Raw genomic sequence first — 15,777 nt, 5'->3', positions numbered from 1 at the left:
GGGATAGTAGAGGATAGGAAAGGCAGCAGAATACAACAGACACTAGTATGGCAACATGTAAATCAATGGATGTGTAACTGATATGATTCTGCAATCTGTATACGGGGTAAAAATGGGAGTTCATAACCCACTTGAATCAAAGTGTGAAATATGATATATCAAGAACTATGTAATGTTTTGAACAACCAACAATAAAAAATTTAAAAAAATAAAATAAAATAAAAATAATAATAAATATTAAAAAAAATTCTCTCTCTCTTTAAAAAAAAAAAAGAAGCAAAGATTTATTAAAAAAAAATTAAAATTAAAAAAGGCCCCTAGTTCAAGCCCCAGCACTACAAAAAATAAATAAATAATAAATGGAGAGAGTGGCAGATTTCCAATTTTCCCCTGTCATATTTAAATATGTTAATATAGTCAAGTCTTTATTCTGGTTCAATGCAACATCATCTCAATATATCCAATTCTATAGTGCAAAGCTTCTCAAACATAAATGTGTATATGAATCACCTGGGAATCTCAATACATTGCAGTAGTAAGTCTAAAAGAGGGCAGATTCTGCATTTCTAACAGGCTTCCAAGACTTTTTTTAGTAGCAAAATTCTTACTTTCCTATTTTGTTTGGTTTTTAGTTTGATAGACTTAACAATATAAAAACATCAAACTTACATAAAAACCAATAAAGACAATGAATTAAAAAAAAAAAGTTTGCAATATCTAAAACAACAGGCACTGTATTCATTTTCTACTACCTATACAAGAAATTACCAACCTATACTTTTAAAGTTTCAGAATCCTTGACCTGAATGATAGAATACAAACTTTTAAAATGATTTACAAATGCCAATTATACACATACAGTTTTATCTGCCAACAATTTCAACACCATCACCCACAATATGTGTACACCTATACTTCAACCACACCTCACAACTCCCTACACAAAGCTAAAATCTTAACTGCTCTGGTTTATCCAAACCCATTGCTAGCTCTACCCCAGAAAATTCACTGTTGTTTTGCTAACACAGCCAAGTCTAACAAAAGTAAATAAGCAGTTTGGAGGTCCTCTTCTCTTTTCCTTCAACTGATCTTTAAATCTGGGCACCTATAAGTCAAGCATTTCATCACTAGATCACAGGATTAAAGTCCCACAATTTACTTATTCCAGATCTTTCTTTTACAGTAAACTCTCACTGCTACACATTTTTTTCTCATACAATTTTATGAGATATAACTAGCATACCATAAACCCATCCTTTTAAAGTGTACAAATTACCTCAAAAAGAAACATCAAGGGATTGAGGTTGTGGCTCAGTGCTAGAGCACTTGCCTAGCATGCGTGAGCCTCAGCACAACATAAAAAAATAAACAAAGGTATTATGTCCATCTACAACTAAAAAAGAAACTCTTAAAAAAAGAAAGAAAGTAAGAAAGAAAGAAACACCAAGCCTGATGTGGTGGTATGGTACATGCAAATAAGCCCAGCAACCCAGAAGTCCAAGGCAGGAGAATTGCAAGTTCAAGGCCAACTTAGCCAGACTTTGTCTCAAAATAAAAACTCAAAAAAGGGCTGGGGAATATAGCTCAGTAGTAGAGCAGTCCCCACTCCCAACCATATTATACCCAGAAAAAGATAAAAAAGCCAGAGGCAGTGGCACTAGCCTATAATCTCAACTCCGTGCCACTGGAGAGGCCAAGGCAACATCATAAGCTTCAGGACCACCTGGACAACTTAGTGAGATGCCAACTCAAAACAGAATTTTAAAATGAGCTGGGTATGTAACTCAGAGGCAGAATGCTCCTGGGTTCAACCTGATTGTACCACAGGAAGAAAAAATAATAATAAGAAAAAGAAATCCATAAACTCATCAATAGCTCTTGTTCTTCAACCCCTGGCAATCACTAATCTTTTTGTCTCTATGAATTTGCCTACTCTGGACATTTTACATAAATGGATCAATACAATATGCAATCTTTTTGACTGGCTTTACCCAAGATGCCTGATCTTTTAAAGGTTCACTCCTGTTGCAGCATGCATCAGTACTTCAATCCTTTCTATATCCAAATAATATTTCACTGTATGAATATACCATATTTTGTTAACCCATTCATCAGTTGATGGACATATGGGTTACTTCCATTTTTCGTTATGAATAACGGTGCTACCAACATATGTATAAAAGTTTTTATATGGACATGTTTTCAGTTCTCTTGGGTATATACCTAGGAATGAACTTGTTGTCTCATACACTAATTCTATGCTTAATGTTTTGAGAAACTGTCCAACAATCTTCCAAAGCATTACATCATTTTACAATCCCATCAACAATGTATGAGAATTTCGCTAATAATACTTTCAACAAATGATTTTGCCATACTTCCTAACTGAAAAGAGAGGTGTGCCACCATTCTATAAAGATAGCCCCTTACTAAAAATACTACATTAATAAAACGGAAACACATTTTTGGCAGGAATACAGAGAATAAAAATGTTACAAGTTCAAATACATTAAGCAAATGCGTGAACTTCTCAAATCTGCCTTCGTTATTTGAAAATAGGGATGCCGTAATGACATTTAACTTGTAGTTGCTGTGAACATTAAATAAAACAATCCACGGAAAGATGTTTACAATATTGATTATTCGTGATTCGATCCAAGGCAAAGCTTTAGGAGCAAAGGGCTAAATGCTCAGATTCCCTCCCCCTCGTTCAGGTTCCTTCCCCCCCAGCGGGAGGGGTTGCTGAGCGACAACCGGGGCTGCAGTCACTCTAGCCACGCAGGATAAATTGTCAGAGCTCAAGCAGAGCCCTGCCATTCCATCCCAATATCGCTCCGTGGTGACAGATCCCCAGCCTGCTACTGAGCTTAGAAGTCAGCATGTTGTTTTTTCCTTTCTTAATGAAACAGATACACTTATTACAGCCGAAGCAGAAATGGAGGGGCAAAATGAACACAAGCATATTCTCCCACCTATGTTCCCAGTCTGTCTCTCGTCTCTCCAATCCATCCCCATAAGGAAAACAAATATGAAACCCGAGCCATTGCAAACCTAGAGGTAGAAAAAGCGCAAGGACCCTCGCCTACTCCGGCACCAAACACCCCTATAGGATCCCCCAAGCCACATGTTTCAAAGCTTACCTGGTGGCTTCCTGCAGCTCGACCCGGCTCCGGCCAGGCGCCCCCGGAGGGATAGTAGCCATCTCCACCTCCGCCTTCTCCGGGCCAGGTGGTCTCAGGCGGGCCGCCCCCGCGCACCCGCCAGGAAATGGGAGGCTGGGGAGGTTCGGGGCGAAGGGGAGGATATATGGGCGGGGGAAGGTGCACTGGCACATCTCCACCCCCAGGCCCGTAGTAGCGACCATAAGACGGACCGTCACTGGGGCCGTAGCCCGAACGCCTCAAGGCCGACATGGGCTCCACTGCCCCGAAGCGCTTCCCGCCCCCCACGGCCAACCCATTGCGCAGGCGCCTGCAGGCGAGAAAGAGTGGAGAGCAGTAAGAGGGGTCGGACGATAACAGCCAATCCCAGGCGCTCACCCGCCCCTTTTGCCGAGTCCTGAACGTAGAGGACGGCAGTGACTCCCTGGTCTCGAAGCAGGAAAGCAACAGGAGGCACCATGCTCCTTACACGAAAGGAAACATTTTTCGACCCTCTATCCAATCTAGATCCTTCATCCTAATTTCTCCAGGATGGGGAAACGGTACCCCGAACTCCACCGTCCCGGACCGCACGACTGCCCCACCTCTTCCGGGGGGCAGGCACGTGATACAGGAAGTGGGTGGGGTAATATGAAGGTGCTTCCGGCAGACCCCGGCGGCTGAAAGCCGGGGCAGAAGTGGTAGCCTGGAAAGAGACTTTCCTGTCCCGGTCCCGCCAAGGCGGCGACTGCGGTGGGAAAAAAGAGTTATTGGACACGCTGGCCTATCGCCGCTGTACATTACAGCCTCATCTCAGCTCAAAATGAACTATATGCCCGGCACCGCCAGCCTCATCGAGGACATCGACAGTGAGTAGCTCATTTCCTCCCGGTGAAGCCTTGAGTGAGACCCTTTCTCACCGGAACACGGCCCTCTTTGGAGGGAACTTGTAGAATGAGTCCAGAACTGGGGGCAGTGTGTTTTGAGCTCATTTCTGAGTGTTCTGCCTTGAAATTCTCCACAGCCACGGGACCCCACCGCTTGCCACCCCCTTGCCTGCTACCTCAGTTCTGCCCCTCGCAACCTTCACCAGACTTAGGGCTGGTGAGCCGCAAACTGTTGAATTTATTTTTAGTTCCGAGGGTCGTGGCAGCCTAGGCCCGAGTGCCAAAGTGGCCCAGCCGACTTGTCCCGCATCCACTGTTTCCCGCGGTAATTTCTCTAAGTACCAGGTTGTCACTAGTGGGTACATGAGAATATTTAGAGGAAGGATGCATCAAAAAATGAAAATATTAAGACAACAGCAGTCGGTTTTAATTAGCAGTAAATGTAGGCTTTCTATTCTGTAGCCATTTGCAATATTCTTTTACTGTGAGGGTCATTAGCATTTTCAGGTTATGTTAGTAGAGACCACTGCCAGACAACCTGTCTTTATCAAAATTTTTATCTGTGCATTATTCTTCAAGAAAAGTAACATTTTTATCATTTTAATCATATTATCTGCCTCATTAACTTGTAATTGCTGCAAAATGATTTACACATTTTCAAACAAGTTACAGTGATCTCTGTAGTTACTGTGCGAGTATGAAAATTAGATTGTTTGATTACATTCTCATTTTATGGTTATCTGAGATCATTTTTTAAACCCATATTACTAATTTTGCTAATGAAAGGAAATGTAGTATAAATTGAACCAAATATGTATATAAACATTACTCTATAAGTAGTCTACCTGTAAGGTGTAATGAAATATTCTATTTTAATAGCTTGAGGATGCGCTTCCCTTTTGCCTTCACCTCTTCTTGTATATATGAATTACTTGAAACCACTAACACACCCTTCCATTTTCCTAAAAATTATGTTTTATTTTCAAGCCTTCTAATCTGTGCCTCTTTGTAGATTTCAGGACCCCTCTTAAAACGTTTGAAACCACTTGATATACAGACTTTACATCACCACTCCAGAACATACCCTCTCCTCCTCCCCATAGTCTTTTTGAATTTTCACCCATTCTCTGATTTGAGTAGGAAGTATTCCTCCCTTTCTGATATTATTGTTTCCTCCCACTGCTTTTGGAATCTTATTACATTATATGTTTTCTTTCATGTCTTCTGCCTCTTTGTCCTTGCCGCATCCTTTCCTTTATATATGTTATTGTCTGTCCATCTCAAATATTTCCTCAGTTGTATCTCCCCATCAAACTTCCATCTCTATATCGGTATCTTGAATCGTCTCGGTTTTACTCTACTTCCTGACCACCTTCTTTTACCTCTGCAATCTTAATTTTTTGCTGTCAACACACTACTGAAACTACTTCCTAAGTAATCATTCTAAGGCTCTCCTCTGAGTTCTCTCCAGCAGCGTTGTGATACTATCATCACTGAATTCTTAATTCTGTTCTCTTGGTTTCTCTAACTCTGGTTTTTGCAAATTTTTTCTTCTCTTCTGCTCTTTACTATTCCCCAGAAGAGATTAAGAGATCTCCCAGATAGGCATTAGCTTTATAACTTCTCTTGCTTTTCTGTTAGTTTAGTCTTCAGTGTTTTTGTTTCTTATGAAGTCAAATCAAAATTGGGGGGCGGGTACTGGGGATTGAACTCAGGGACACTCAACCACAGAGCCACATCCCCAGCCCTATTTTGTATTTTATTTAGAGACAGAGTCTCATTGAGTTGCTTAGCACCTTGCCATTGCTGAGGCTGGTTTTGAACTCACAATCCTCCTGCCTCAGCTTCCCAAGCTGCTGGGATTACAGGCATGTGCCATCACGTCCGATTTCAAATCCAAATTTAAGCCTGCCCCTAATACTATTCTGACTTTAACTACTGCTCTTTCCCTTCACATCCTCAGCCTTTAGCCAATAATAGGGGTATATAGTCCTTTTGTCCCTTTTGCTTAATTTACAGTTTTCTCTCCCCTTCCCTCTTTCCTTTCCCATGGCCAAAAATTACTTACCTTTCAAGATCCAACTTGAATACCTCCTCCAGGTAAATGATATTTTCTCTGAAATCTCATATAATTACAATTTGCTTGGTTACGGCAAGAACAGTCCAAGGAATAAGACAAGTTCCTTCAAGGCAAAATCACTGCCCCTCTTTTCTGCATCTACAAAGTATTTTATGCATGGCATTAAAGAAATGAATAGCTGAAATTTTGTTATCTTTTATCTATCTTCCCTTACAATGAATATTAATTCATAAGGTTGGTGTTCAGACCCCAGAATAGCTTGTATCTCTTAATAAATATTGAATTATGCTGTAGCTTATTAGGTCCTCATTGTAAATATCTGAGGTGGTGATTTTGCTTTTGTTTTGGTGCTACGGATTTAACCCAGGGCCTCCCACATACTTAGTGCTTGCTCTATTACTAAGCTATACCCCCAACCCAAGGCATTGTATTTATTGAAAACCTTTCTAAATTTTTCAATTTACAGACAGAAACTGAAATGACAGTGTGAAGGTTTAAGGGCCAAATATCAGGGTATGAAGCCAGTTAGGCTTCCTGGCTCCATACCCTGCACGTTTTTACCTCTTTTGCCACTACTGTGTTTCTCTTTTTACCACCAATCTTCAAATTTAAGTCCTAGGCTGTCCTGGCCATCCCTCTGTTTTTTCCCAGTGAATTCCATCTTAAGTCCATTAAAGAGGAAGTAGTATACTTAAACTGCTATTAACTTTATTTTCCTTATTATCGTATAAACTCACTGAAGCTGACATCTTTCATTTTAAAGATCCTTTTCCCTCTCTCCAGAAAAGCACTTGGTTCTACTTCGAGATGGAAGGACACTTATAGGCTTTTTAAGAAGCATTGATCAATTTGGTATGTATTGATTATGGACTTCTTCTTTAATTCTCTGGATAATAACAGCCACCCATTGCATTTTTGGTGTTATTTTATGTTGAACTTTATTTATCTGCAACTTTTTCATATGTGTCTGGCATATTGGAACTGTTTTAAGTAAGTATGATTAGGTGATTCAAATGCTTGTATATTTACAAGCGTGTATATCTACAACTGGTTTTCACAGTAATATTTTGGACAGTTTTTTTATTTCCCCCATTAGAGGGAGCCAAATGATAGAAATAAACTCAGTTCACTGAAAAGGCTGCTCATTTGTACATTGGCTTGGGTGCCACTCTCTTCAAAGCACTTCCTGTACTGAAGGTAATCTCTCCTTGTCCAATGAAAATTGGGGAGAAGGCATTCCGTGAAGATTTTGATGGAACATTAAGCTCGATGTTTTACATATAGGGATACATTAGACTCAGGATTCTCAATCTTTGTTTTACAGACTGCATTTTTCTAAAATAAGAGATGTGTGTTTCCTTCCATTTCAAGAAACTTTTCAGTTCACATCAACTTTTGTTGAACCAAAGGGATAAAGGGTATAGATCAGTGGCAGAGCTTTTGCCTGGCATGTGTGAGGCCCTGAGTCAATCCTCAGTGTGCCCCCCCCGAAAAAAAAAAAAACAAATTCTAGAAGGTATGGAGGCTGGCCAGGCACAGTGGCACATGCTTGTAATCTCAGCAGCTCAGGAGTCTAGGGCAAGAGGATCGTGAGTTCAAAGTCAGCCTTCGCAACTTAGTGAGGCCCTTAGCAACTCAGTAAGACCCTATCTCTAAATAACATAAAAAGGACTGGGGATGTGGCTCAATGGCTAAGCACCTCTGGGTTCAATCCCAGTACTAGAAATAAATAAAGAAGGGGGGGGGGGGACAAAAGGAAAGAAAGAAAAGAAAAGAATGAATACCTGGGCATGGTGGCACACACCTTTAGTCCCAGCCATTTGGGAGACTGATGCAGGAGAATCACTTGGGCCCAGGAGTTCAAAGCCAGTCTGGGCCACACAGTGAGACTCTAAAGAAAAATGTATGAACGTAGATTTCTGCTTTGCTTCAAATATGACAAATATTACTACTTCAAAGAAGAAAATTAATTAATCAGAGCACTTTAAGGATAAGTAGTGAAATTTTGAGTTTACTCTTGAATTACCAACTATGATTTTCTCCCAAGGTGAAAAATAGGTTTTTGCTATATCATAATTTATGGATACCTGCATTGGTTTAAACGAATCCTAAGTACTGAAACAAAGTTAAATCTTCAGTAAGGCATCATATACACATATCCACATCACAAAGAAACACTGTCTCATTTCAAAACCTAAGGTTTTAATCTGAATGGTTCTTACCATTATTCAAGTTTTCCAAATTTCTTTCTTTTTTTTTTTTTAAGACACAACAGCAGTGGAAAGCATTACAATTATTATTACACATTTAGGGCACAATTTTTCATATCTCTGTATATCTAGTATGTTCACGCCAATTTATGCCTTTATACGTGTACTATATTTTCTCTTCCTTCCTTCCTTTCTTTCTTTCTCTTTTTTTTTTTTTTTTTTTTTTTAATACTGGGGATTGAACCCAGAGGCACTAAGCCACATCTCAACCTTTTTATTTTTATTTTGAGACAGTGTCTCACTAAGTTGCTGAGGCTAGCCTAGAACTTGTAATCCTCCTCCCTCAGCCTCCCAAATTGCTGGGATTATAGGCATGCACCACCATACCTGGCTCACTTATATTTTTTATAGCTGTGTTGATACAAGCAGTTAACCATTAAAGGAATTTATTTTTCATAACTTATTTCTGTTGCCATTCATGGATTAGTGCAACATAATCCCAACTACTCTATTTGCAATTGTTTAAATTCTTCTCAGTGAAAGAGAGTATTTGAAATTTTTGTTCTTCCTAGAATTAAAAAGTTTGGAAATCATGTTTAGCTGAATCTTTTCTACTCAAAATCACTGAATAGTTGAGTTATGGACCTTTATCCAATCATGTGTACTAAATATCTTTGTTTTTTTCCTATACACTTATAGCTAACTTAGTGCTACATCAGACTGTGGAGCGTATTCATGTGGGCAAAAAATACGGTGATATTCCTCGAGGAATTTTTGTGGTCAGAGGAGAAAATGTGGTCCTACTAGGAGAAATAGTAAGTGAAAACTGTTAAGCTACTATGGATCTTGATATTCATACTAGTTAGGTTTCTTTTGTCTTTTCAAGAGGAAAAAAATATTTTCCACATATCACTGAGTTTCTTTATCACAGGCACCCACCAAATTAGGAAAGCTACACAGAAAAATTAACTTTGTTTCAGTGCCTTTGGGCATTTAAATATTTTGATCCCATGAACAAAATATCAGTGATTTTACCTGATATAAAAATATTGCTCTGGACTGGTGTTGTGGCTCAGTGGTAGACCACTTGCCTCGAATGTGTAAGGCACTGGATTCAATTCTCAGTACCACATATAAAGGTCCATCAACAACTAAAATAAATAAAATTTTTTAAAAAATATATTGTCCTATATAAATGTGTTTGTTAATATAGAATTTCTGTGTATGTCTAATAGCAGAAAGTCAAAAAGACTTTCGATGAATGTTGTTGGCTTACAGGTTCCCTATGTTAGAATATTTTGCAGTCATTTAATTGATTAAAGTGGTTTTCCATAACATAAAAATTAATTAGCAGAGTTTGAGGGAAGAACACATTGCATATAACATATTGTCCATATTTTTCAAGGGGGAAAGAGAAAAAAAAGGCTGTAGGAAAAGCCCTTCTTTTGTCTGTCCTGAAAATGGAGCTCAGCTGTGATCCTTGGATCACAGCCAGGAAGGAAGTACCTATGCCAGAAAGAACAATTGGCAAGTGAAAAGTTAAATCAGCTGGGTGCAGTGGCACATGCCTGTAATCCCAAGGACTTGGGAGGCTGAAGCAGGACCATTGCAAGTTAGTGACCAGCCTCAGCAAAGGCAAGATCTGTCTCAAAATTAAAAAATTTTTTAAAAGGGCCAGGGGTGTGGTTCAATGGTAAAGCACCCCTGGGTTTAATCCCCAGTATGAAAAATACCAACAACAAAAAGTTAATCTTCCAAAGTGATATTGCTGTGGATCTGTGTGTATTTATACTATTGGAAAACTATTTTATAAATATAAAACTGTTTAGCCAGGCATGGTGGTACATACCTGTCATGCCAGCTTCTCTGGAGGCTGAGGCAGGAGGATCACAAGTTTGAGTGCAGCCTCAACAACTTAGTGAGACCCTGTCTCAAAAACCAGAGTCAGGCGTGGTGGTGCATGCCTGCGATCCCAGCAGCTTGGGAGGCGGAGGCAGGAAGATTGTGAGTTCAAAGCCAGCCTCATCAAAAGAGAGGCACTTAAGCAACTCAGTGAGATCCTCTCTCTAAATAAAATACAAAATAAGGCTGAGGATGTGATTCAGTGGTTGAGTGCCACTGAGTTCAATCTGGTACACCCCTCAACCCCAAAAAATGGGCTGGTGATTTGGCTTAGTTGTAAAACACCCCTGGGTTCAATCCCTGTTACCAAAAATTAATAAATAAAGAGGAGGGTGGTACTGGGGATATAGTTCAGTGGTACAACACCCCTGGGTTCAATCCCCAGTACTGCAAAAATTGTGTGTGTGTGTGAAAAGTACTTGGACCCTTTTTTAAAAATATCTTCTTAAAACCTTTTATCAAGTTAAGTCTTGCTGATTCTGATTATTAGATTTTCTAAGAAAATCAGGATCCCTACAAGACTAGTTGAGCTAGGGATACAGCCCAGTGGTTGAGTTTGCCTATTATGTGTAAGACCCTGGATTTGATTCCCAGCACCACAAAAAAAAAAAAAAAAAAAATGAAAAGGAAAAAGAAATTAAGGTCTGGTAACCAGCCCCGTTTTCTGTTCTTTGCCAGACATTGGTGTTTATTTTTTCCATTTTTATTTTGTTTTATTCAATAAAGTTTCCCAATACCTAGCCACATCTTAATTCAGTTTACAGAAGTCTTTTGAGTAGAGTGGTTTGGTTCAGAGCTAATTTTTAGCAATTGATCATTTGAGAGAGAATTCTGCCAGGGTCAATCAGATTGGTTCAGAGATATGGTGGAAATGGCTAGAAATAACTAATCAAAACTATCAGTACTGCCCAAATACTGCAGTAAAATGTTTAAAATGCCTTTTTTCTTACTTATGAATTATTTTTGTGGTTGGCATATGTGGTTTGGTTTATCATTCCTGGCATGTTTAAGCAGCAGAAATGATCACCATATTTTATGTACAGGTTGAAATAAAGCACCTAGTACTCCAGGGAGAGGGGGTCTAGTAAAGAACTATAAAGTAGTCTGCTAGTATATTAGAAGAGCTATCCATCTCTTGATAGGTAGGATTGAGGGTGATTGGCGTGGGGGTTGGGAGGGACTAAGAATGCTTTACCACTGAATTACATTGGCATGGGGGTTGTTTTGGTTTTTTTGTTTGTTTGTTTGTTTTTTGTTTTTGGTACTAGGGATTGAACCCAGGGGCTCTTAACCACTGAGCCTCATCTCCAGCCCTTTTAAAAATATTTTATTTAAAGATAGGGTCTCTCTAACTTAGGGCCTCACTAAGTTGCTGAGGTTGGTTTTCAACTTGTGATCCTCCTGCCTCAGACTCCCCAGCCGCTGGGATTACAGGCGTGTGCTACCACTCCTGGCCCAGTTTCTCTGTTTGTTTTAATTTTGAGACAAGGTCTTCCTAAATTGCCCATACTAGCCTGGAACTTATGGTCCTCCTGTCTCAGCCTCTTGAGTCACTGAGATTACCAGCATGAGCCACTACACCCAGTTATAGAGGAAAGGTATTACTTTGACACCAGAGAGAAAGACTTTAATTTAAAATATTTACACATACTCTGCTTCAGTTTTATAGTGCTAAACACAATAGACACACTTTTTGTACCAGTTATGTTGGTACAAAAATGTGTCTGTGGTAGATGTATATATATTCGAAAACAAGCCAAAATGTACTTGAAGATTCATTGTTCCCTGGGATCCATTTTGTAGGGGAAAGTTTTTTGTTTTTTTTTTAACATGTTATGGTTTGGATACTGAGAAGTTTTACACTAACCACTAGAGAAACATGGTTGAGGAATGCTTACATGATTATATAAATCAACAATCAGTTTAAAGAAATTTCCAGCTCCAAGGAAACTCATGTCCAGAAACCATTTAGGTTCTATAAACATTACATTGCTTAAGAAGTCCCTGGATTTTGCCTCAAGGATGATGGTGCACACAGCCTTAAGTAATAAAACTGATTATTGGGAAGCAGCAGCTTCTTAACCACATGAATGACATATTGAAAACCTCAAGAGGCTGTATGCCAAGAACACTGCCCTCCAGTTGCTACCCACAGATTGTGAGGAAAGGTATAATTGATAATATATATTTTGTTGGGTGCCGTTGACTTTGACCCAGGGCACCAGTGGCTTATATGTATGTGACTTACCCTAACTTCTCTGGTGAAAGTGCTCTGACAGTATTATTGCCTGTGAGTTTTAAGACCTTGCAGCATGCGACAGTTAACTTGTATCCACACTAGAACAGCTATGGAGTTTGTGTATGTGTCAGTGCCTTCCCAAACCTTATCATTGAGAGTGATAGAGGAAAATAAATACGAAATGAGTGCTTTGTATAGGCTTTCCATGTTATAAACACAGTAATCCCTGTATGTTAATTCTAATTCACTATTCACAGTGAGATACATTTGTAGCAAAGTTCTTCTGCATTTTGAAATTGTGTATCAAATATTTATAAAATATTCAAAAATAAAAATATAAAACATGCTATATTCAATGAAAAAAGTTAGTCAATATTTGCATTATTTGTGTGTGTGTGTGTTTGTTTTCATCTTCTAAAATACAGATGCTATGGCACACGCTTATAATCCCAGCAACTTTCCGAGTCTGAGGCAGAAAGATCACAAGTAGTTCAAAGCCAGTCTTAGCAATTTAGCCAAACCTTAAACAACTTAGTGGGACCCTGACTACAAAAAAATAGTAGGGGAGAGGGCCTGGGTGTGGCTCAGTGGTTAAACGCCCCTGGGCTCAATCCTTAAAGGAAAATAAATGAATTTTTTTTTTTTTAAGGATATTCACCGAAGTATTAACCCTTCATACTGGAAGTATGGGTAATTTTTAAATTTTTTTCTGCTTCTGCCTATTTTTTAAATTTCCTACAATGAGGAATTATTTTTGAAATAAGGAAAAATAATTTTTTATTAAGCAAAGTATTTTAAAATTAATATGGTAAAGAAATACATTGGGACCAACCAGGTTTAGTAATTCAGCTGATCTTCTAAAGTATTCTATAGACTTGTCATAAAAGAGGAAAGAGTCTTGTGTTGTATTTTTTTCTTTTTCTTTTTTTCTTTTTGTGGTGCTAGAAATCAAACCCAGTGCCTTATACATGCTAGGCAAGTGCTCTGCCACTGACCTACTTACTTTCTTGGTCCTTTGTATTATAATTTAGAAACTCCTAATAGAAGAACCATTTATTGCTTATAAAGAAGGGTGGGAAATCAGGGTCACTGGTGCAGGCCCATAACAGCTACTTAGGCGATTGAGGCAGGAGAATCACAAGGTGAGACCCTGTCTCAGAATAAAAAATTTAAAAAGGCTGAAGATGTAGCTCAGTGTTTAAATGCTCCTAGGTTTGATCTACAATACCAAAAAAGAAAAATAAAAGTGGGAAGGGTGGTGCTGACTTGAATCAGTGTTCTCTACTTTTTTTTTGGCAGGGGAGTACTGGGATGAACCCAGAGGTGTTTTACCACTGAACTATGTTCCCAGATCTTTTCAGTTTTTGAGACAGGGTCTCAGTAAATTGCTGAGGCTGGGCTTGAACTTGTGATCCTCCTACCTCAGCCTCCCAGGTCTCTGGGATTGTAGGTGCATACCACCATACCCAGCATTCTATACCTTTTACCGAGCAACAACCTCCACCTAATTAAGCTGACTCTGGAAATGAAAAAATACAATGTAAAGCCTCTTGGGCTGGGAATGTGATAGACTCTGTGATAGACTCTGGATTCTATTCCTTGCACCACAAAAAATAAATAAAGCCATTTTGGCCTCAGTAACTTTCTTGGATTCTGTACAGTTGAAGAGATAGCTGTTTATAAGCAGCCCAAATAATTTTGTTTTAAAGAAAAGTTTCCAGGCACAGTGGCACACACCTGCAATCCCAGCAGCTGGGAAGCTGAGGCAGGAGGATTGCAAGTTCGAAATCAGCCTGGACATCTTAGCAAGACCCTGTCTCAAAAAGGGACTGGATATAGTGGCGTACACCTGCAATCCAAGCAACTTGGGAATCTGAGGTAGGAGGGTCATAAGTTTGGGGCCAGCCTCAGCAACTTTATGAGACTCTGATTCTGGAGGGAAGTAGCTTGGTGGTAAAACACCCCTAGGTTCAATCCCCAATACCAGAAATAAAATAGGAAGGTGATGTAGCTCAGTGGTAGAGTACTCACTTGGTTCAGTCCCTAGTACTGCAAAAAAGAAAAGTTAATTCTTTAATAAATAAAGTTAATCCTGACTAATGTGGGATTTTGGCTAACTTAAAACTTTGCTATATATACCAATACTGATCTGTTACCATGTTCTGGTTATATATTCTGTAGTAATGTTATCAGCCTTTTTTGTTTCTGTACTAGAAGGATATTTCAGCCATGTCACAGTAATGAAAAGTAATCTGCCATAGGAATCAAATCCATTTGCTTTAGATCTGTAAGGTTCTTTATTCTCAGTCTTTAAGGGAAGTTTTTCAAACCTGCCTCTTTTGCAGGACTTGGAAAAGGAGAGTGATACACCCCTCCAGCAAGTGTCTATTGAAGAAATCTTAGAAGAACAGAGGGTGGAACAGCAGACCAAGCTAGAAGCAGAGAAGCTGAAAGTTCAAGCTCTTAAAGATCGGGGTCTATCCATTCCTCGAGCAGATACTCTTGATGAATATTAAGTCATTGCTCAGAGGCTATGCTTTGGAGAGTAGGGACTGTCACTGAATGAAAGTGACATCTTGGTCACCTGATACATTTGAACAGACTATAGAGTTTTGAAAAGTCAGCTTTATTTTTCATTCTTTCACATGCAACATGAAGAAATCATGTGGGATTTTGTTTTTGTTTTTTTCTTTGTTTTAAATAACAGAATCATTGTTTAAATAAATAGTGGCATGGACTCCTTTCACACACGTCACTGTGGAGCCAGCAACCGTGTCTATATTGCTTTTCATATCCCAAATTAGAGTTTACAGAGGACATTTTTCATTGACTTGTAAATAAAATATGAATCTCAGAACTGTCATGTTATTTTCCAAGTTGGAATTGCCTCCAGCGATAGACAAAAATTGTTTCTACTCAGAAAGGTATAAGCAGTCCACTCACTGGGATTCCCCTTGTCATCACAATTTCAAGTTGCTGGTTACTTATGAAGGAGAATTTTCATACTGATTATCTTGGGGGTCCTCCTCATATCCTTTTTCATGTTTGTATCTGATAAGAAATAAGTTTTCAAAGTTGAAGAAAGAGCTTTCATTTAAGTTTTCCAGTATCTGATTACAAATGAAGTCTCATGTTTGAGAAACAACTTCATTCTTACTTCACCCACAGCTATACCAAACCATGTTCCCATGAGTTCCAACATTTTCCTGAGATGGCTTGTTCTCTGAGTTGTCTACTAATTTAGTTAGGTTTCCTAATCCTTTGGATTGAATCTTGAGCTTGTTTGTGCTCTGATCTTCTTTTTTTTTTAAGTAGAAAT

The 15,777-nt window shown here is 39.0% G+C and overlaps 2 protein-coding genes across 5 annotated transcripts in view; one reads left to right on the top strand and one right to left on the bottom strand.

Annotated features, from left to right (window-relative positions):
- Positions 1-3,719, bottom strand: part of Bag4 (BAG cochaperone 4) — a 29,187-nt gene extending 25,468 nt beyond the window's left edge. For both annotated transcript variants that reach the window (XM_015501267.2, XM_048792794.1), the window contains exon 1: positions 3,141-3,719. In XM_015501267.2, the coding sequence (XP_015356753.1) occupies positions 3,141-3,413 (273 nt within the window). In that variant the 5' untranslated portion in view covers positions 3,414-3,719. The remainder of the gene's footprint in view (positions 1-3,140) is intronic.
- A 60-nt stretch (positions 3,720-3,779) lies between these two features.
- Positions 3,780-15,312, top strand: Lsm1 (LSM1 homolog, mRNA degradation associated). Of its 3 annotated transcripts, XM_015501269.2 has the most exons (5): positions 3,788-4,009; positions 6,891-6,959; positions 9,017-9,132; positions 14,168-14,336; positions 14,804-15,312. In XM_015501269.2, the coding sequence occupies exons 1-4, from the start codon at positions 3,964-3,966 to the stop codon at positions 14,333-14,335; spliced, it is 399 nt and encodes a 132-aa protein (XP_015356755.1). In that variant the 5' UTR covers positions 3,788-3,963; the 3' UTR covers position 14,336; positions 14,804-15,312. The 3 variants fall into 3 exon arrangements, with proteins under 3 accessions (XP_015356754.1, XP_015356755.1, XP_048648753.1); XM_015501268.2 differs by lacking the exon at positions 14,168-14,336 and having other exon boundaries at positions 3,780-4,009; XM_048792796.1 differs by lacking the exons at positions 6,891-6,959; positions 14,168-14,336 and having other exon boundaries at positions 3,798-4,009.
- The last annotated feature ends 465 nt before the right edge of the window (positions 15,313-15,777 follow it).

The sequence above is a fragment of the Marmota marmota genome, unplaced genomic scaffold, assembly GCF_001458135.2.
Source record: "Marmota marmota marmota unplaced genomic scaffold, marMar, whole genome shotgun sequence".
NCBI lineage: Eukaryota > Metazoa > Chordata > Mammalia > Rodentia > Sciuridae > Marmota > Marmota marmota.
This window is presented reverse-complemented; position numbering and strand designations above follow the sequence as displayed.